The sequence below is a fragment of the Leptosomus discolor genome, chromosome Z (assembly GCF_034619465.1).
Source record: "Leptosomus discolor isolate bLepDis1 chromosome Z, bLepDis1.hap2, whole genome shotgun sequence".
Lineage (NCBI taxonomy): Eukaryota > Metazoa > Chordata > Aves > Leptosomiformes > Leptosomidae > Leptosomus > Leptosomus discolor.
The window spans coordinates 64681241-64700470 of NC_141419.1; the positions used below are offsets into that span (position 1 = coordinate 64681241).

The 19230-nt window shown below is 40.5% G+C and overlaps 1 protein-coding gene across 3 annotated transcripts in view; it reads left to right on the forward strand.

Annotated features, from left to right (window-relative positions):
- MAP1B (microtubule associated protein 1B) overlaps positions 1 to 19230 on the forward strand; it is a 66224-nt gene that overhangs the window by 30939 nt on the left and 16055 nt on the right. For all 3 annotated transcript variants that reach the window (XM_086479253.1, XM_086479254.1, XM_086479255.1), the window contains exon 3: positions 16641 to 16723. In XM_086479253.1, coding sequence (XP_086335379.1) covers positions 16641 to 16723 — 83 coding nt within the window. The remainder of the gene's footprint in view (positions 1 to 16640; positions 16724 to 19230) is intronic.

Consider the following 19230-nt stretch of genomic DNA (forward strand, 5'->3'; position numbering starts at 1 on the left):
ACCATCTCATAGGTATGTTAATATATAGGAATGTTAATATATAGAATTCAAGTGGGGGAAAAAAAGTTCTGATATAGGATGGACCAAACTGTATCAGTGTAATTAAACCACCAAGTCAGATCTACTAATTTGTTTTATGCTTGTGAATATATCCTCCCCCCGCAAACACAGCTGGCATCCACAAGTCGTGTGGCTTGAAAACTGATACACATACTCTGAAGATATAAATGAGCCCTTAATATTTTTAAGAACTGTCTGGTCTGACTTAGTTCAATGTTATAAAGTGTTTCTGAGAGTTTCATGCATTAAATGAAATATTACAATGCCAGCTGAATTCTCAGTATTCCTAAGCAGATCATGAGAACAATTTATAGCATTCAAAGGAGAGTGGCATGGGACGTTTTTAAATATATTGAAATAACAACAAACATGCTATGGCTTGATGATACATCTATAAAATTTAAGATCACATGCTTTGAGGGAACAACAGAGATGTTTTTACAGTTGCATGTCAAGATCTAATATTCACTAGCAGCAAACATATTAAATCTATACACAATGAGAGCTGTGCCAAAAAACGTGAGTATTTTGTTTTATAGCAACCAAGCCAAGGGCAGTTTGGAAATAAATGTGCCAATTTTTGTGTGATTCTTTGGTGGGTTTTTTTGTTCTTTGGCTTATGAAAGAGAAAATGTTTCCCTCAATTGTAACTATCATTATGAGGGTTTTATTGATGAATACATGAAATATTGATGTCAGGGTCTGGTATACATACAAGACAATAACTGTGCTTAGAATTTTATTAGTCTCTAGCCCAATCTTTGTACCAAAAGCACAAGTACTGTCTCACAATATTTGGAGAAAACAGGGCAAGAAAGACCTGTTGGAAATCTGGGAATTTTGCTGAGACCTTCAAGCTGGGAAGTAAGGGATGCTAGGGAGGGGGCCAGAGGCATTGTTTTGAGAAATCTAAATGGGATTTATTCCTACTCCATTACTGATTACTTAAAGCACTGGAAAGCATGGCTGTGACCCACCAGGTTTTTCCTGGAAGTGACGGGGAAGAAAATTTACCCACCTCCGCAAATTTCTCTGATCTCAGCCGAGCTCAGTGTGCGTCATCGCAAAGGATGGGTCCTAAGACTGGGTTGCAATCTCCCTGTGGATTCCTGGTGTGAACTATCCTGAGGTAGTGACAAGGTCCTTTCACGTTTGGGTGATACCTGCTCTCCTCAAAGGTGACCTTCATTTGTTTCTAAAACCCTCACACCTTGCAGATCAGTAAATGGGTCTTCTTCTGGTTCTCTTCTTTAACTGGGTGTATACAAGCAGCTCTAGCATACATGCTGAATGTTCCCAGCAGTTCCCAGCGATGTAAGTATAAACGTATATGTTTTTCTTTTTATCTTTCTTAACTATATGCAAAGAATAACCTTTGTATGTAAAGATACAGTCCCTTACCCCATGCTTACCAGCAGTCATATCCAGTTTTTCCTTAAACATTCATAAAAAATGAATGAAATTTTGCCCATACGCCTATAAAAAATTGAATAACAGCACATGGGATGTAGCCCACACTGCTAGATTAATGTGGGGAAAGCCAGTGTAATCAACAGCTCTTTTTATAATCACTGGATATTTATTTTTTCCAGGTGCTTAAAAATTGTCTATTTCAGTGTTGTGCTGTGCCAGTTTTGTTGCAAATGAGGGAGTTATATGGTTCTCAGGATTTGGTGAGGTTTTCATCAGTCTAGGTAGGACTGCATAGTAATGAGGAGTGTGAGATATGGAGCACATCCTGCTGCGCTGGTGGGCTAAAAGTTGAATAGGAAAGTCGTTTTATGTATCAGCTGAAAATTAAAAAAAACCAAACCCGTGCGCTGACTGTTCTTTGAAGAGCAGGTCTTCAGAAATTACCTTTAAGTTAAGAAATGCGCGCAATATAGAATACTCTTTTTCTTAGAACACAGGGAAATCCCACCCTTTGTGCAAAGTTGATGTTTGCTTGCCTCCTGCCACATGGGCAGACCTAGTGCATATTGTTCATCATAAGACAGATGTGGCTTGAGGCACATTTAGTCTTGACTGTCCTAATGCTACTTTTGGACTTGTTTTTCTTAATTTACCCTGTAGATATCTGTTCTTAGACAACACACAATGTTACACCATCATATCTGAATCAGGAAAATGTTTTTCTCTTTATTTTTCCAGAGGTTTTCTTCAAGATATCTTGGAATAGGCCTCCTTTTGGGCATGCTGTCCAAGGGGACACCATTAAAACTTATGAATATCCTTAGGGAGTGTTGCCAAATGTTATAAAAATCCCACTTGTGCTGCTCTAGATTCTGCAGAATTTTAGGGGGGAAACCCCACAGGAATTTTTGAGACTAGCTGGATGAAAATTAAGAGGTTGGTTATTGAGAAATGATTTATACTTATAAAATTTCAACAAAACTGACCTTACTCTATTTACTGAATTTACAACACTCCCTCATTCTCATCTACGTGAGAGCTGAGATTTTTTTCCTCTATTGTCTGGATTTTCTGTCTATCATCTTCTTTTAAGAAACTCCCAAGACCTGGGTTTTTTTGGTTCTTGGGTTTCCCAGTTGTTTTATCTGGGGAAACACAGTATGAAGATAATTTCAACAGTTATGACCCTTGGGGCTACAAGGAGGAGCCTTCAGACTTGAGGACTCCTGGAGCACGTTTCTGGGGACAATCAGTGCACAAAGATAAAGGCAAAGCCTGGAGCCTGCTGGGGAGAGGGGCCAGAGACTTGGAGGGACCATCTTTATACATGAGAAAGTGGGCTGGCTCTCTTAAAAAATCTGAGCTGTTCTAGATCCCCTGATTTAAACAGAACCTTTACATCTCTAGAATCCACCCAGTATTGCTCAAGAGCTACCACTTTAATAAATTATCATTGTAAATTGTTATGAAATCCCCAGATGGAGTATGGATACAACACATCTTTTAAAGCGTACGAAATAAAAGTACTGTACATTTCTTTCTTCAGTGTTTCCATTTTAATTGCAGCCCTCGTTTCTCTATGTCTGTATTAACACATCAGCTCTATTAATAATATTCTGCCAACACATCTGTAGATTTCAGTTTTGACACATTTGTAAGTGCATCTTCTCTAATTATCTTTAAAGTCTCATCTTGACAATCCATTGCTGGAGGCTACTTGGTGTCAATTGCCAAAACCGATTCGAAAGACTAAGTTTGTTTAAAAAGTTGGTGACCACCATTCTTCCTGCTTGTAGCTTAAAACATTGTAACTGGATGCAAGCTAGAGGAATTCATTCTAATATTGAGCCTTGTGTGAACAAGTCTCTTTCTTAAATTTATTTTTTTGTAAATTTCTAGATTTCAGATACAGAAACGGGTTGCCAGTGGTAAATTTTTTTTCACAGCATGATGAAATCAGTATGATGAAACCAGCTTTAGTTGTTCAGTTGCTGCCTGCAAACAGTTGCTTAGTGATTGCTGGCCTTTCTGTTCAAATCTGCAGTAAAACTGGTTTGTGGGCTGGGTCGCTAGCTGGTTTAAGTTGGCGTAACTCTGCTGATTTAATTGATATGCACTAAGTCAACCTAGTTAAAAATATTTCTGTATACTTAAGAATAGTATGGATAGCTTCTACAAACAAGACAATGCTGACCAATAAAAGAGACATCCCATATGGTTTTCAGTGTACCAGTTTCTGTTTTATAGATTTCTGTATTTTGTCTGATTGCTGTTTTGAAGACTACTTAAAATCAGCCCTACAGCAATTTTAATTTTGGAAAGTACTAGGTGAAGCCAATCATATAGTAACTCAAGATGACAAGACTGTGTGAAGTTTGCACTGAAAAGCATCACAGTGTATTCATTCCTAAATAAACAGCTTTGCATTTTAATCCATTATTCTTAATAATATTTTTTTAAGCATTTCTGTAGTTAAAATTAATTAAAACTGCTCTGTTGTTTAGTTACAGATATTCAAACTTAAAATAAAAACACATGTTGTTCTCAATGGGGGAGAAAGTGTCAGGAGAATAGATTCATAGCAGCTTACAGATTAATCTCCTAAGCAGAGACTGGTCTGTGCATGTGTTATGGAAGCAGCTTTCCAGTTACAGGGCACCAGGTGGACACCTATGGTTGATTTAAGAAGCAAACACTTCCATAAATGCTATTAGTATAGTGTGTAATGAGATTAACTCCCCATAGTACTTGCAATATCCTTGAGGTTTTTCCCTAAAGCAGCACAGAGCTGATCACCACCTCTTAAACAATGAAGACTTTAATCTTTCATTGTTGTATGTACCTAACTCTTATCGGCGTTAATAGGACTTATGCATGCACATAAAGGGAAGAATAGACCTTAAAGTTTAAGTAATCATGGTATACTAAAGGTTTCCAACAATTTCACAAAGGACCAGGCCAAAATTGTACAACTATTCCCACTGGGTGACATTAAGTGTTTTCAGAGATTTGTATTTTTGAGGCATAAAGGGTGATTAGCGATTCCAAAATAACAGTGAAGATTTAGGAAAAGATAAGAAGACTTAGATGCAAGAGGCAGAACCTGAGGCAGAGCTCTTATTTAATTAAATGTTTTTCCTTTCCGTGACAGGAAGAGCTTTTGCTTTCTTTCATTTTAAAGTAAATAGTTTTGATGTGCACTGAGCATTGCAGTGGACTTCCTGGGAGTTAGGTGGCCATTTCTCTACTTAGAGATAACACACTTCTGTCCATCAGTTCTTGTGTATGCAGGAGGAAACTGTTTCGCTAGGTGAGAATTCTGTGCCCTCCTGTAAAAGCTTTCTGTGGCTGTATAAGCAGAAATGATCCTCCCATTCTGTGTCAGCAAGAGTAGTCCACTGCTCCTCAGCTCAGAACTGAACTGTTTCTGGGGAAATCTGCTTCTTCCTAGGATGAAGACTGGGAGTACAAAAGGGTATCAGAAATAGTAACTCAATCACTTGAAGATTAAAATAGGTGTTTTCAGAACTAAATCTATTCCTCACTTGTTTTTCCATACAGAAGCTGATGCAGGGAGAGTGTACAAGGCTAGTAAAGAAAAAAAAAATAATCCAAGCTAGACTCTTGAGTGGCCTCTGGAGTCTGCCCACTTTGTCATGCGGAGGGACAGCTTTTTGCTTTTCTTACTTGCTAGTCCATTGATTTCTAATTTCCAAGCTCTTTGACTTTTGTTAGTGGATTTTTTTTTTCTCGTATCAGTGGATATGAGCTATCACTATTTGTTGTTCATACATTGCTTTTTGATACTACAGTTTCCACCACTGATTAGGGTAATTGCTTTGTTAAATTTTAGAGTTTAGGTATCAAAAAACATTGACTTTTCAAGATAATATTTGGATATGAGTGTGTATTTTCTGAAGATACTTGATGTTTTTTCCCTCCCTCCCTGTTTTTGATGTTCTAATTACAGGATAGCAGCCTTATAATGTAGTCCAATTTGTTGTACATCATCAGGAGCACATCATCAGAAAATTTAAGGCCAAAGGGTGGAGGGACTACTTTATGACTTGTTTTAATTCCAGAAATGAAAGCCAAAAGAATGTTCCCTTTTGTGCTGAAACATCTAGCTGGCAGGTGCTCCTTCTCATTTTCTTCTTTGTAAAACCTGGAATCAATTAATAGTACTTTCCTATATTGTATGCAGAGGCAATTGATTTCATATTACGTTTGCAACTTGCATAAACCCATCACAGAGGAGAATTGCACACATCCAGTAAAGAATTGGAGGACTGAAGGTGTTTTGAGGCTTTCAAGTGAGTTTCTGTCTTGGCAGAGCAAGATCTCTGCCTCTGGGTAGAACAGTTGCTGTGCTCTTTCACACCAGGAAAGCAGTTGCTGCTAGAATGAGACAGTGAATTCATGTCCAGAAATTGATTAGCAACACTGCTTATCGTCATGGCTTTTTTTGCTGACTATATGTAAAGCAAAACAAAGGCTTTGGGCAAGTTGTTCTATGGAGCTGGGAAGCAGGATGGTTGCCAGGAGAAAAGCTTAAACCGAGTTCTCATTCAAGGCTTAGAAACAGAGCATCTTGTTAGGTTTTGCAGTGGTTGAAGAGGCTCAGGGATACACCATAGCCATTAAATTAGTTGGTAGTAATAATACTGAACAAGTTTCTAAAGCACACAAACCCAAGTATTCAAAAATACAACTTTTCCACTGTAACACAGCTATTATAGTTGTGTGACTTGTTCAGGAAACAGCAATAAAGCTGTGATATTACTTGTGAAGAACTTTTCTTCAAAGAGCACCACTAGGTAAATTATGTTTAAGGAGGTATTTTGGCAAACAACCTGGGATTTTTATTGTACACTAAACGTTACAGTACAAGTATCAAGGGTAGGTTATAAACTGTGGGTTTTTTCCCAAGAAAACTTAATTGATTGCCAAACTGTAGGGAGATTCAACTGTAAATAGTGTTACATACTGAAAAGTTAAGTATTTAATCTTGAGTGCAAGGCTCCCTGCGACAGCCCTTAGTGCTTGCAAACAGATCTGTCATTCATTATTCAGTGACTGCCAAGGCAATGAAATCCTTCTCTGATCTGAACTAGGAGGAAGGGTAGAAATTACATATAAACTGAGAAATTTTAATAAATACACGTCAAAGAAAATGTGCTTGAGGGAAAGAATGGGTTCCCCATGTGTGAAACCCCTATAGATTGTATTGACTTGTCTGCCTTTCCACAGAGATGGCAGATGAACTTAAAACTAAGTGGCATATGCAGTAATGACCCCAAGACCAGAAATATCCCCCAGAGGGTTTTAATTGGAGCTTTGGGTTTGGCTTCAGCTGCCATAGAGATGAAAACCCATTAGTGGCAATTTGGAGACATTAACAGAGACATTCTGAATTAATCAAAATTCAGAGACTTCTCCCTAAAGGGAGGGAGTAAAAGACTAAAAAAGTATTTAGGTAGAGGTGTCTGGGAAGAGGAAGGGCAGACTTCTGAAATACTCATTTCAGTATTTATCCCTTTACTGCACATTTTGCATTTACATCATCTTTTCCCTAATGCTGCTGTGCTCCATTTTCCATATGAAGCTGGGAGTTGCAGTGAAGTGCAAGAAAGCATCTGCACAGTGTGCTGCAGAGAAAAGTAAAAAACTCTTAGCAAACTTCCCCTCCCTGGCAGTCGGGTTGGTGAGGGCAGAATTGTACAGCCAGGCACTGCAGCACAGAGAAGCAAAATAGAAGGATGTAAAAAGATGGTTTTAGCAATGGCAACATTTGAAAGGAAATAAGTACGTTTAACTGAGGTTGGTTTTGTTGTTTTGTTGGTTTTTTTTTTAAACACAGGAAGGATCTTGGCTACTTGCTTAAATTCCATTAAGGAGAAACATGATGCTGATGTTCCCTATCGTGTTTTCAACAGCAGATATTTATAATCAGAGAACCTTTTCCATTCCTCATAGAGCTCAGTGGCAATTTTCCTATGGAGTGCACTTGGATTTGAGTTAGACACTATGTGGTTTAATGCAGATTGGCACAATCATATTTTGTTATAAGAAGTTATTAAAGTAAATCTGATATTTATTTCCCATAAAAAGCAGCCCTTGGAAAAGGTCCCAAGCACTTTTCCTTTAATGCACAAATTTGCTTGTCATCTTTTAACAGCCCAGTAAATGGTTTTGTTTGTAATGTGAATGTATCAGGCCCTTGGTATAACAAAAGAACACTTAAGCTTCTAACCAGTCCTGTGATTAGGATACATGGTGCTGTTCAATAAACAGTGAGTGGAGTGTGAGGTAATGAGCCACAAAGGTATTGAGAAAGAAGTAGTATTTTTCTCAAATAAGATTTTATTTGGCTATTTGACAGTTAACACCGAATTGGGATGTGAAAGAGAGATTCCTTTTCTGAATAACTGAACAAAGTTAAAATACCACATTGTGGAGACTATTGCAAATAAATTATACTGGGAAAAGGTCTGCTCTGCTCAGGATTATTTTAGTTTCTGGGTCTGAGATATTTTCCAGTGGCTTTAAAAGAAGAAATTTATTTCATTCTAGACAGAGAAGGTGGGTTTTGGAAGAGCTTGGAAGTTGTGAAGCTCTCTTTCTTTTCCTTAGGTAGTAATACTCCCAAATGCAGGCTCAGATGAGGACTTTCATTGACCTTCCGGACTGATGAATCAGCTCTGCATCACTGCAATCTCCCATTGTGGAGCGTGTTGGCTGCCTGTTTCTATGCAGTACCCAGGCAATGTGCTGTGCAGCTGAAAACTAAAGCTCCAGATCCACAGATCAGTTCTGCAGTGTGTCATAGATCTGCCCTTGCCATTTTCTGTGCATTTAAGATTTAAGGATAGGAGAGACACTAATGTGAGACAATGAAAGGACTATAGCCTAAAAATAAAGGGCTGACCGTAGTATATGTGCCATTAATTTGCTAACTTGCTACTAACAGCTTTTTAAGATTATTACTTGTAAAGGAGATGTGTGACTCAAGACAACTGCTTGGAGAATCTTACATTTGCCTACCTGCCTGCCTCAAGCTTATGAAATACAAAAACTGAGAGAGGAAAATAGTAAATTGCTTTGCTTTTGCCTAGATAGTCCCGGACAGATTTCTCACAAATTTCAGTGGGTGTTGGCTTCTGTTTTCAATTGCCGTTTGTAGCTAGAGTTTCAAGGTCTGCAGTGGTAACATTATTATTTGTTAAATAGTATTCAGGAAATAAATGATGTCTTAATATCCGGGAAAGTGGTTTATGGAAGAATTTCGGCTCTGGGAAGTAGTTAAAGGTGACTTAGGGGGTCCACCTAAAAAAATAATCCATTATGCATACCTTTTTAAGTATTCAGTATTTTCTAATGCACAACATAGTGATGTACCTTGCAGAACATACAAAAGGATTGTATAGATGCAGGACTCTGGTTGGCTTCTAAAGATTCAGGTTTCTGCTTCTGTATGACCTTGGAAATTGTTTCCCTATCTCTATTTTATGAGGTTAAAATCCTTTCACACCTATCAGATGTATTCTAAAGATAATGTTCGTTCTGGAAGTAGTTGTTCAGAAATCACAGTGTCTCTAGAGTTTTAATCTACAAAGTCAATATATGAAAATATTCCTACACTAGATTAAAATATGCATTTCAGGAAGCCACTCTAAACTATGAAAAATTTGTAGGAAGATTGTAAGTTTTGTTTATGTGGAGCATAAATAATGCTACATATTGCCTTGAAAATAATGGAAAAGACTACATAATTTATATAAAAGGTCTTTAAGGGCATAACAATTGAAGAATAAGACATAAAGGTACATATGAAGATTTCCATGTTGATGAGTGCAGCAGTCTTCTAGCTGTCTCTGCAACCTCTCATTTCAAGGTTCAAAGAGTGATTCCTGAGGGAGATGGTGATTCAGGTAAATGAATTGTTGGTGAAAGCCCATGTTAGACACTTGGGAAGGGGTGTTGGCTTCTCAAAGCCACACTGACTACAGCTTTGCTATTGAACAAGGCAGTTCTCATAACTAGGGACATTGCATGGCCCTCTGGTAAACAGCCATTGCTCTTCCCTCTCTTTCTGCCCAGGTATTAAAACTGTGCAGCTCTCTAAACACTCTTTTTTTTTTCCTTCCTATAATTACAGGAGATCATTTCTTGGAGTAGGGTCATAAAGTGCACTCACCTGTCTGCAAAGCATAATTCACCTGTGCTGGTTCAGATTTATGTCCTTTGCTTGCCATTTTCTGACTGAAATTACAGTGCTGCCAAATAGTGGTGGGCAAGTCTTCTGGGATTTGTGCTTTATCCACCACGTGGATTGTAAACGACACAGGTCTATGAAAGAACAGAAATGGCAGAGTTCAGAGACAGCCATGCCTGACTACAGCAACAATTTGGCATCAAATGGGAAAGCAAAGACTGCTGCCAGGGACCCACTCTCTCTCCAAAAACTGGTTAGGATATTGGGTAGATCCCCCAGAAATAAGAAATCCTCAGTATTGGGAATAATTAGTTATCATAGGAGGGATAAGGAATGTTTAGTTTCCTAATCAAAGAAGTATTCCAAAGGCAGTCACTCACTTCAAGAAGAGGCTTGTCTTTTTTGTGTTGGTAGTGGGTTTTAATACTTGATAGCAGTAACTTGCAGCTGAACTCATTGATCTTTCAAGGCCCCTTCCAACCCCTAACATTCTGTGATTCTGTGTGATTCTGTGAACAGAGTGGTGCTGTTGACTGACTACTGAATATATATTATTTTCTTAAGCTAAGTCAAAGGTGAGCCCATTTATCAGGAGCACTGGATTCCACTACTGTTGCAAGTTCAGTATACAAACAGGAGGTGTATTCTTGTTCTCTTTGACTCTGATTTTATTGAGGTCTTCAGCCATCTTGATTTTAAATTTCAATCCTGTCCAGAGTCTCAGTGAAATTGGTAATGAAATCCATTGGGTATTGATTTAGTTTTTGTGGCATATCCCTTTTTTGGGATATAAACTTATTTTACTAGGCATTAAAAATATAACATAGAAACTTTTGTTGTTACAGTGTTATTGATTTGTCTCAACTTCTTTTTCAGAGTACTTTTTGTAGTACTACTTTGTTCAGAAGAGATTTTTAGTGCATTAGCAGTCCTTCATAGGGCCCTGAAATTGTAAAACATCAAGAATTACATGAAAAATACTGTTTCTGAAGGTGAGGAATGACAGTTGAGGGTAATAATTTGCCCCTGATAGTAACAGATAGGAGTGAAAGGCCAGCAGTTTGCTTCCACTTGATAAATGGCTGTATTTTGACAGCAAATGAGATGTCACATGAAGTTGGCATATAGTGCAAGAAATCAATATTTAGTGTGAAAAGTTGATACAATTAGTCAGTTGATCAACAGGGTGTGTGAAAACACGATTTAATGCCTTGAATTTACTTCAGGAGATTTCAGTGGGAATGGATTGCAAAGCAGTGAAGTTTCCTGCAATGACTTGTAGCTAGCACAGCTCAGTTCATAAATCTGCAAGTATTACAGATTAAAGTTTGAGGCAGAAGATATGAATCTAGCTATGAGCATTGGTGCAAACAGGTCAGCTTGCTTTCCCTCACTGCTGTTCAAGAGTCCTGAGCAATGACTGGTGGACTGGGTTCGTGTACAGTAACTGGAGGCTGAATCTTGCTGTTCAGGCTGCATCATCATCTTCTGTCTAGCCTTCCACATTCAGGGCTCTATTACCACCTAGAAGTATAAACCCACATGAGATCTGGCTGATAAATACTTATCCAAGAACTAAAATTAAATTATATGCAACTAGCCTTATTTCATTAAACAATCATGAACATAAAAATCCTAAAATACAATATGCTGCAGGACATTGCCCTTAGGACTTGTAGTTAATAAGTAGTTGCAAGTCAGATGTGAGTAGGAAAAAAGTTTCAGCTATCACCAGGCTGGAGCTGAACCATATGAATCTCGAATATGAATTCCATTTATGCAGGGAGAGGGAGAAGATGAACCAGGGATTTATGCCTCCTGCAGAGTCACAACATAGTTCAATATTCCAGCAGATCAGATGCAAGAAAGATTAATGTAACTTTGCAGAGACAATGCATGATTCTCTATAAAAAACACGTAACATTAGATATGAATCTGAACTAACTATTGTGTTCAGAGCAAGCAGGTTTAAACAATTACAAGGAAAACAGTCACACTTTGCAGTCAGTGTCACTCTTCCAAATCTTTGTCACCATCAGAGGGCTCAGCAATGTTAGCAGAGCTGACTTTATGTTCGCAGCTGTCACACCAACTCAGCATCCTAGCAGGTATGGATTTTCTTTTCACCTAGAAATGTGTAAAGTACTCTGATATTCGTACATATATAAGAGTTCTTGCTGGAAAAAATTACCTTCCTTGCACCCAGCTTAAATTTAAGAAGTCATTGGGCTGTATTGAGCCCTGGAGGCAGTGAATCTTTCTTCTCTGTCATAAATGGAGTTATGTCTGTGTTATGCACTCTCCATCATGTCAGCTAGTTACAAGACTGACTGATTAGCTTCTGCAGCCCTTGACATCACCTGCAGGGCTTTCAGAGCATGCCTGGACGGGACCTTCTGAAGTTCTGCTCTCATAGTCCAGTGCCTGGACATTATACAGCCATTTCTCCGTCAAGTCTGCAAATCATTCTCTTTTTACTTGTATATACAGAACTCCAGATCCTTACAACATTAAAATTTGCTTTGGCAACTCTGTAAAACCCACTACCTTGCTTACTGTTGTAAGCTGTATGTAAGTAAGTTACGTATTTCTCCAGCTTGCAGTAGGTCAGCAGGAAACTTAATGTGCTCTGGTGGCCCCGCCTGAATGAAGAAAGGGAAGGGGATGGAGTGCTCCATATCATTTGCACAATATTTCTTCAGATAATTAATAATCTACTATAAAAGGGTATCTCACATGGAATCAGAGAATCACAGAATGTTATGGGTTGGAAGGGACCTCGAAAGATCATCTAGTCCAGCCCCGCTACCAGAGCAGGACCACCTGGAGTAGATCACAAAGGAACACATCCAGGTGGGTTTTGAACGTCTCCAGAGAAGGAGACTCCACAACCTCTCTGGGCAGCCTGTTCCAGTGCTCTGTCACCCTCACAGTGAAAAAGTTTTTCCTTATGTTACTGTGGAACCTCCCATGCTCCAGCTTGCACCCGTTGCCCTTTGTCCTGTCATTGGCCATCACCGAGAAGAGCCCAGCTCCATCCTCCTGACACTCACCCTTTACATATTTATAAACATTGATGAGGTCACCCCTCAGTCTCCTCTTCTCCAAGCTAAAGAGACCCAGCTCCTCAGCCTTTCGTTGTAAGGGAAGATGTTCCATCTTCTTCATCATCTCTGTGGCTCTGTGCTGGACTCTTTCAAGCAGTTCCCTGTCCTTCTTGAACTGAGGGGCCCAGAACTGGACACACTATTCCAGATGCAGTCTCACCAGGGCAGAGTGGAGGGGGAGGAGAACCTCTCTCGACCTACTGACCACAGCCCTTCCCATACACGCCAGGATGCCACTGGCCTTCTTGGCCACGAGGGCACATCGCTGGCTCATGGCCACCCCGCTGTCCACCAGGACCCCCAGGCCCCTTTCCCCTACTCTCTAACAGCTCAGTTCCCAGCCCATACTGGTACGTGGGGTTGGTCTTTCCCAGATGCAAGACTCTACACTTGCCCTTGTTGTATTTCATTGAATTTCTCCCCACCCAGCTCTCCAGCCTGTCCAGGTCCCCCTGAATGGCAGCACGGCCTTCTGGCGTGTCAGCCACTCTTCCCAGTTTTGTGTCATCAGCAAACTCACTGACAGTGCACTCTGTTCCCTTGTCCAGGTCATTGATGAATATATTGAATATTACTGGTCCCAGTACTGACCCCTGAGGGACTCCACTAGATACAGGCCTCCAACTAGACTCTGTCTCATTGACCACATCTCTCTGACTTCTTTCCTTCAACCAATTCACAGTCCACCTCACTACCCCATCATGCAGACCACACTGCCACAGTTTAGCTGCAAGGATGTGGTCTGGAGTCATTGTTGCAATGTAGTGTCTCCAGGTTGACAGTGGGGAGGTTTGAGGACTGGTCACAATTACAACAATATTTGACAATTTATGCCCAATTAGCTCTGTGTGAAAACATTGAAAAATAGATTTACTCAGTTAGTATAAGACAGAACAACCATCAGATGACCAGTCATCCAGAACTGTAAATACACTGTTGATAACAGAACAACCATGCTGAGCACAAGTTTAACATGTCTTTTTTGGAGGACAAATTCAGAGTCCCCACTAGAAAAAGAAGGTGAAACAATGAGCAGTTTGAAGTTATTTAAAGCGTATAAGTTAATGCATTACTGTGGCTAGGCAAAAAACTTCTTTTTTTTTCCAAAGGAATTTATTGCTTTAAATATATCATGTGCAAGAGATACGATAACCTTCCGATAACCTTTATCAGACATGGTAAATCTGAAACGGATGCACTTGAGACAGTTCTTTCACATTCGTTATTGCTTTCCAGCATACTGACTTATAAACCCCAATACTGTCTTTCAGCTTAGTAGCTCAAAGACTGTGCTTCATCTGACCTCTTGTTCAGTGACAAAGAAAGACCTTTGTTGTGTTCCTCAGGCTATTTATTACTTCTGGTTTTGCTAAAGACATATTTTCTTCTACCAAATTAAATAAATGTAAAAGAGTGTCTGATTTGCCCATGTTTTGACCTTTAGTGTTTGGATGCACAGAAATGGGAGTGTAAAACCCCTCCTCTCTTCCCCCACCTTGTCTCCAAGCCCCATCACGTATCTGAAATCCATAGCTGGTTCAGTCATCCAGCTCTTGCTTATGGATATAAAGGCAACAAGAACTAAAGCTTTTAAGATATTACTATGCGTGGATATCAATAACCAGTGTATGAGTAGGAATTAAAATACACCAAGCCTTTCCAGCCACCTATACCCAGAAATGTCACTAACTATGAAGTGAGAAGTTTTTGTGGCAAATAAAAAGTGACGATTTCTTTTGTTTCGTTACCAACAGTGAAGATTAGATACGATGACTCTGCCTGATTTCTCAATTTGAGGGAAATCTGCTGAATAACTAAAATATCAGATCACAGAGCATCTTCTGAAGGAGCCATCTTGATGTTTTATTAAATGTAGCCTTTTATATGAATTCCTGTTAGACAAGGAAGCAGAGCTATAAAAATAAATTGAATTACGAAGGGTAATGCCAGAACTGGGTGTGGGAGAGGGAGACCTGCTCTCCTCCCCTTTCGTCATGTACACTCTGTCTCCTTCTTTCAAGAAGTACAGCAAAAAGCATATAGGTTAAGAAAACTAGGTTTCTTCAAACAAATTAGGTTATTATCCACAAGTCTGTAGGCACTGTCATGCACAAGAGAGTAGACTACAACCCCGTCTTATATTTTACTTGAGAACATTATTTTTTTTCCTTTCTCCTTCGTTTTCTATCATTTGGTTGTAAACTCTTACACTTATAAATGCAGAGCTTCCTCAGAGCAGCAGCGAAAGACGCAGCACATTGCGAACTCCGTGGGCGAGGAGGCGGAGGAGCAGGAGGGCAGGAGCGGTGCGGGCAGAGCGAGGAGAAGGAGGGCATCACGGGCGCAGGCAGGGCTCGCTGCCTGTGGGGGGCTGCCCGGGGAAGGGCCCGGGGCAGCACCGGGGCTGCCCCGGGTGGGGGGCGGTGTGGGAAAGGCTGGCTGCCCACCCTCCCAGGCTGGCCCCACACCGCCTGGCGCTGTCAGGAATGCGGAGATCTTTCAGCGTGGCCGTTCTCGGGCTCGCTATTTTACGGCTCTTTACAGGGGAGTTTTTCTAAGCTGGCAAATAGGTGACTTGTTCTGTGTCCCTTCTACTTCCTTTTAAGCGCAGTTAATTATTTTAATTGATTAATATTGCACCGAGCAGTTTGCTCAGAAGGGACAGCTCTTCTGTTTTTTTGGACTAATTACCAGTCTGGATTTCTGAATGACAATACGGCTGCTAATTAATCTCACTGCAGTTCTCACAGAAAGAGACCCTGATAAGAACTTGCCAATTAACATAAGAAAAAAAAAATGTCAAGAGTCCTGTTGTGTTTTTCTGGCATCCACTCCCAGTCAAATGAATATCACCATTAAATACAGAGACAGACTAACTACTAAGTATGAAAGCCAGTGGGCTGCGAAGCTGCTGCAAACTTGCCCAGACGTTATTCATTCACGAGCTAGCTGTTATTTGTACGCCCATTCACTCTTGTTGCCTAACATTGCGTGCTACGGTTTTTGTAAGCAGCAGGAAGATGAGGCAGGACAGCGTGGCAATTGTCTGACCATCCCCACAGGGAATATCTCGCAGTGCCCTGATGTTAATCAATATTAGCAGAAGGCTGAAAGAGGAGTTTCGGCAGGGCAGGTCCCAGCTTTCACCTCGTTTGTCTGGTGCGGCCAGAGACCTGGGGTCTGCATGGGGTGCTGCCTGGCTCAGGAGCACTCCCACGGTGTGCGTGATGCCATGTGGAACAGTGCTGGTGGTGGTGGGCAGCAGGGACACCCCTGGGCTCCTTTGCTTGTCTCACAAATTGTGCACGTTAGCCATGGTGGGCAGCACCAAGCTACACTTTGCTTCTTGCAGGGGAAGTTTGCAGCCTGGGCTGACTTTCCTGCTTCTGTAGCTAAACTGCTAATAGTTCCTGCAAAAGCTCATTTAAAACCACCTGGGCATGTTACAGGACTGAGTAATCTCAGCTGTATCTGTGGTGTAGATACCTCCGTGAAAATACAGGGCCAATGCTTCAGTCCCTGATTGCACCAGCTCTGTGGGACCAAAGTGAGTTACAGGGACTACTCTGTCCATGGGGAAGGGGCAGGACCTGGTGCTGTTGCCAGTTTGTTTTTATTACCTTGAATTTTCCTGAGCAGTGTTTCTGACCCACAGGACCACATGCTACAGGTGTTTCTGAAGAGGTGAGCAGCACAGCAGTTGCTGTGGCCGGTGTGCACTGCTCTGGGTGACCAGAAAGCTGTCGCACAGCGGGACATACAACAAGGTCATTGGGAAGTGCTGGTTTAAACCATGTTGGTTGAATTTCTTTTTTTTTTTTTTTTTTTTCTCTCTGTGCTTGCAGGTCAGAAGATTCTTCACCACAGAAGTGATGTCTTAGAAACTGTAGTCCTGATCAATCCCTCAGATGAAGCAGTTAGTACTGAGGTAAGTCAGAAAAACTTCATTGGATGCGTCATAAAAGCTCCATTAAGTGAACAGGATGAGAGTAGTGAAGCAGGTGTAGTTGAGATGATTCTTGAGTATCAGCTACTGCCTTCCAGCTTAGTAACTGAAAAACGCCAATACTGTGTTTCTAAGTCTTAGCAGACTAAGAGCAGGTGCTAACTGTGGATGAAAGGACATGTGAGGAGCAAATATCATGAAAAACATCAGCCATCCCTTGATTTTTCTCCCTCGTTTCCCAGACTCCTAACAAAACATTAGAGGCATAGGACAGAAACAAACCTCTAATCCCAGCATTCCTTTTCTCATAATGCACCAAATTCCCTTCTTGATGAAGTGGAGGCAGCTGTGGTGAAACTGCATCTGCTTTTCTTCAGCTCCTCCACTGTTTGGTAGCTCTGGATGCTTATTTTACACATGGAAAAAAGTGCCCAAAGGTGCTGGGACACAAATTTAGGTCTTTGAGAAGAATTACTAGCTCGGTGGTAGTAGCTCTAGGTTGATCTATCTGTGCTTCAAAAAGCATGTGACATGATCAATAGACTCTGGGGAGTGCCCCAGAAGAGGACTGCCAATTCCTTATGAACTTACTGCAGCAGAGTCAAAGAACAGAGCATATAGCTGAAAGACAAAATTGACAAATCTAGCTAGTGAGACTGAAGGTTGAAAAATTAGGGATAATTGCTCTGCTATCCTTGCTGGGAAGCACTGATATAGTACCATTTCTGTTGAGAAATGAAGTGGCTCTGCTTGTAGTACATAGTGAAAAATCTGTTTTGTTACCAACCTGGAGTGATATTAAACACAAATAGGAGGAAGGACTCAGAAACAAATGAAGTTTCTGAGATTGTAAAAGTTTAAGTAACTAAGTCACTTCAGTTAATGGCAACTCATTCGCTAAAAAATTATGCATGAAAATCTCTTACAAGGTATTAGAGGTACTTGGTAAGGAGCAAGAGGGTCAGCTGGGTAGCAGCTCTTAATACACTCGGACATTCAGAGTAAAAAGCTCTAGTGTGTGTGTGTGTGTGAGTGTGAGTGTAGAGAGGGAAGAGCCAAAGGAACTGCCAAAAGTAGGGAAATGGTGTTTCTGTCTCTGTTGCTTATCGTACCTTTAATGGATGACATGGAAGAACACAGTCGGAGGCCTATTAATGCCTTCTGAACCCTGGCTTTACTTCTTTGGCTCTGGAAGATGTTTGGCTAGGTTACTTTGCTTTCATCTTGCCAAACTGGTCACAGCCAGAAGTTACAAGCTGAGATTTACCTTGGCTGGCTAAGCAAGACTCTGACTGGATGCAAGCCAGAAAAAGACAGTAAGAAGGAGACAGGAGAATTAAATTGGAGGTTGGAATAGACATGCTCTGCCCATTATGGCAAATAGAAAACTTAGTTTCATGTATCAAGAGATTTCTGGGTTGCATCAGGGGAGACAGTGATATACCATGAAGCTCTGACTTCACCAAAAGAGAAACTTGAATTTATCCATTCAGGAAAAACGAAAGAAAATTATATTCAAATAAATTCCTGCTGATCTGGCTGGTAATAGCCATACTGGTGGTAACCTGAACATGGTTCTGCCCAGAGCTCCTGTCATGTTCTGTCAAAAGCTAAAATGAAAGCCCAGAAGAGAGAGGCCCAAAGGGAGAGAGACTGTAGTTTCCCAAAGAAAACAAGTTTCTGAAACCCCTACAAACAGTTGCTTCCTTCTTAAGACCCCACCCTGTTGCTCTAACAATCCTGTGACTGTACCAAGTCTGGGAAACTGCTGATCTGCTGACGTTCCTCTCATGCTCCATTTTTATCTCCGTTTTTTCTGAGGCTACATCTTGCTGTTGTCTTCCTTCAAACATTTGGGACTTCAGCCACGTCTAAAGCTGAACAGAATCGTGATCCTGCAGTATTTCTTCTGAAATGGAGTGGTCCTGAAATCAGGAGATGAATTTCTGGTAGTCCTTTGGGAAGCCTTGCTTATACCCAGACACAGAGTTGATGTGTGTCTTGAAGGTTTTCCATGTGTATCATACATTATGCTCTGTAATCTGCAAGCATTTATTTACTTTTTTCTTGCCAGAGTTTACTAGCTCTGCAGAACTTATTTCACCATCAATTAATAAAATAGGTTGAAGGGGAATTATGTGACAGTCACATATCAGTGATTTACAAGTCAGAAAATAATTTTGCTGTTGGAAAACGTGGTGAGTTTACACATAAGTTGGCAGACTGCCCAGCACTGCTGCCAGCAATGAGTGAAAACATAAAAGAGGAAACCAGTTCTTTTATGGTTTTAATACAGCTAAAACAGACAAGATTTGAGCAACACGCATCAGACAGCTGGCTGCACTTATCTGTATTTTTGTCTAAAATAGAAATAGATGCACTCGTTCCAGCAAGGGTATTGCTGAATTTATTAATTATTTAGTGCAATTAATGACAGAGCAACATTAGTCTTGCATTTAATTAAAGGAACTTTCTGGTACTCAGCATCA